This window comes from Spermophilus citellus (assembly GCF_964194105.1).
Source record: "Spermophilus citellus genome assembly, chromosome: 8".
NCBI classification, from domain to species: domain Eukaryota; kingdom Metazoa; phylum Chordata; class Mammalia; order Rodentia; family Sciuridae; genus Spermophilus; species Spermophilus citellus.
In genome coordinates, this window is record NC_138189.1 from 139,500,983 (window position 1) to 139,502,950 (window position 1,968).

At 43.6% G+C, this 1,968-nt stretch overlaps 1 protein-coding gene across 1 annotated transcript; it reads left to right on the forward strand.

Annotated features, from left to right (window-relative positions):
- Positions 1 to 465: 465 nt before the first annotated feature.
- On the forward strand, positions 466 to 1,310 carry LOC308654555 (myosin regulatory light polypeptide 9). Its single transcript, XM_081304152.1, has one exon. The coding sequence runs from the start codon at positions 563 to 565 to the stop codon at positions 1,079 to 1,081; it is 519 nt and encodes a 172-aa protein (XP_081160278.1). The 5' UTR covers positions 466 to 562; the 3' UTR covers positions 1,082 to 1,310.
- The last annotated feature ends 658 nt before the right edge of the window (positions 1,311 to 1,968 follow it).

A 1,968-nucleotide genomic window follows, 5' to 3' on the forward strand; every position in this document is an offset into this window, starting at 1 on the left:
TAGACTAATGCCATTATAAGAATGTGTTCAGCTTCTTACAGAAGCTCTCTTTGCCGAGGGGGTGCTGTCCCCCTGCCATGACACAGCATTTGGGCAGCTCGTCCAGCTGTGCTTCCCAGTGTTCAGAACTGTGAGCCAAGTAAATTTTTATTGTTTATAATAACCCAGTCTGTGGTATTCTTTTTTTTTTTTTTTGTAGTTGATAGACCTTTATTTTATTTATTTATACACGGTGCTGAGAATTGAACCCAGTACCTCACACATGGCAGGCAATGTCTACCGCTAGGCCCCAGCCCCAAGCCCATTTGGTATTCTTGTATAGCAGACACCCCCCACCCCCACCCCCACTCCCCCGTGTTTGGGGAGAACTGACCCACTCTCACTCTATCCACGAGGTCCATGGCACTGTGAGGTCGTGGGCCTGCAACATCTCCGCTGAAGCAAGTGGACTTGCAAGAAGAATCCCGAGAGAGGCTCTGGGGCAGAAAGGTGGTGATAGAGGCAGCGAGGGATGCGCTAAGGTGCTTGGTTCTCGTGGCTGTGTAGGGATTCAACCACCACCATGTCGAGCAAAAGGGCAAAGACCAAGACCACCAAGAAGCGCCCTCAACGCGCAACATCCAATGTATTTGCCATGTTTGACCAATCACAGATTCAGGAATTCAAAGAGGCCTTCAATATGATTGACCAGAACAGAGATGGTTTCATTGACAAGGAAGATTTGCATGATATGCTTGCCTCACTGGGGAAGAATCCCACTGATGAATACCTGGATGCCATGATGAATGAGGCTCCAGGACCCATCAATTTCACCATGTTCCTCACCATGTTTGGTGAGAAGTTAAATGGCACAGATCCCGAAGATGTCATCAGAAATGCTTTTGCTTGCTTTGATGAAGAAGCTACTGGCACCATTCAGGAGGATTACCTGAGAGAGCTGCTGACCACTATGGGTGATCGGTTTACAGATGAGGAAGTGGATGAGCTGTACAGAGAAGCCCCTATTGACAAAAAGGGGAATTTCAATTACATTGAGTTCACTCGCATCCTTAAACATGGAGCAAAAGACAAAGATGACTGAAAAGATCTTCAAATTCCAGCCAAATGTTCCTTGTTGCCACTTTGGGTATTTCTGAGATTTTTCTCTTAGAGCCTATTGCATGCCTTTTAGCTTTACAGCTTTTGCCTTTCTTGTTTTGTATTTATTCTCAGCCATTTTGAGGCTCATGTATCTTTATAATCAGACTGGAAATGGGACTTTTTGTCATTTTCAGAATAGAAAATAGGGTAATTTAAGTTACCATTGCCCTCACCCCCAATAACTGCAGTCTACACAGAGTCAATATATTTTTTCAGAGAAAGTTATTCACTCAATTTTTTCTGAACCATGATTAAACTTTATGATAAAATTAAAAAAAATTAAAAAAAAGAAGAAGAATCCCGAACTACCAAGAGAATCAGAGAAAAACAAGGGAGAGGGGGTGTCCTGAAGGGAGAGGTTTTTTTATGGTTGTCCTTATCTGTACAGTGGTTTGGTTTGTTAAAGAAAAATATATTCAATGACACTTGTTGAAATGGCAAGGCAGCCTTTATTTGGGGCTGTCATAGTTTGGATCTGGAATGGCCCCTGCAAAGCTCATGTTTGAAAGCATGATCCCTAATGAGTAAGTTGCAGAAGTGGGGTTTTTATGTGATTAGGATGCTGACCTCATCAGTGGATGCATCCATTTGGTGGATTAATACATTTGTAGCTGAATAGACTACTGGGTACTAAGTATAGCAGGTTGGGCCTGGCTGGAAGAAGGAGGTCACTAGGGTTTTGCCCTGGGGGACTCCTTACTTTCTCCTTCTGCTTCCTGGTTGCATGAGCTGAGCTGATTCCTCTTCCACACCCTTACGCCATGATGTTCTGCTTCATTTAGTCCCAGAGCAATGGAATTGGCTATCTATAAATTGAGACCTCTGAAA

Excerpts from the sequence above, each read along its gene's own strand:
- LOC308654555 (XM_081304152.1), top strand. The coding sequence starts at position 563 with ATGTCGAGCAAAAGGGCAAAGACCAAGACCACCAAGAAGCGCCCTCAA.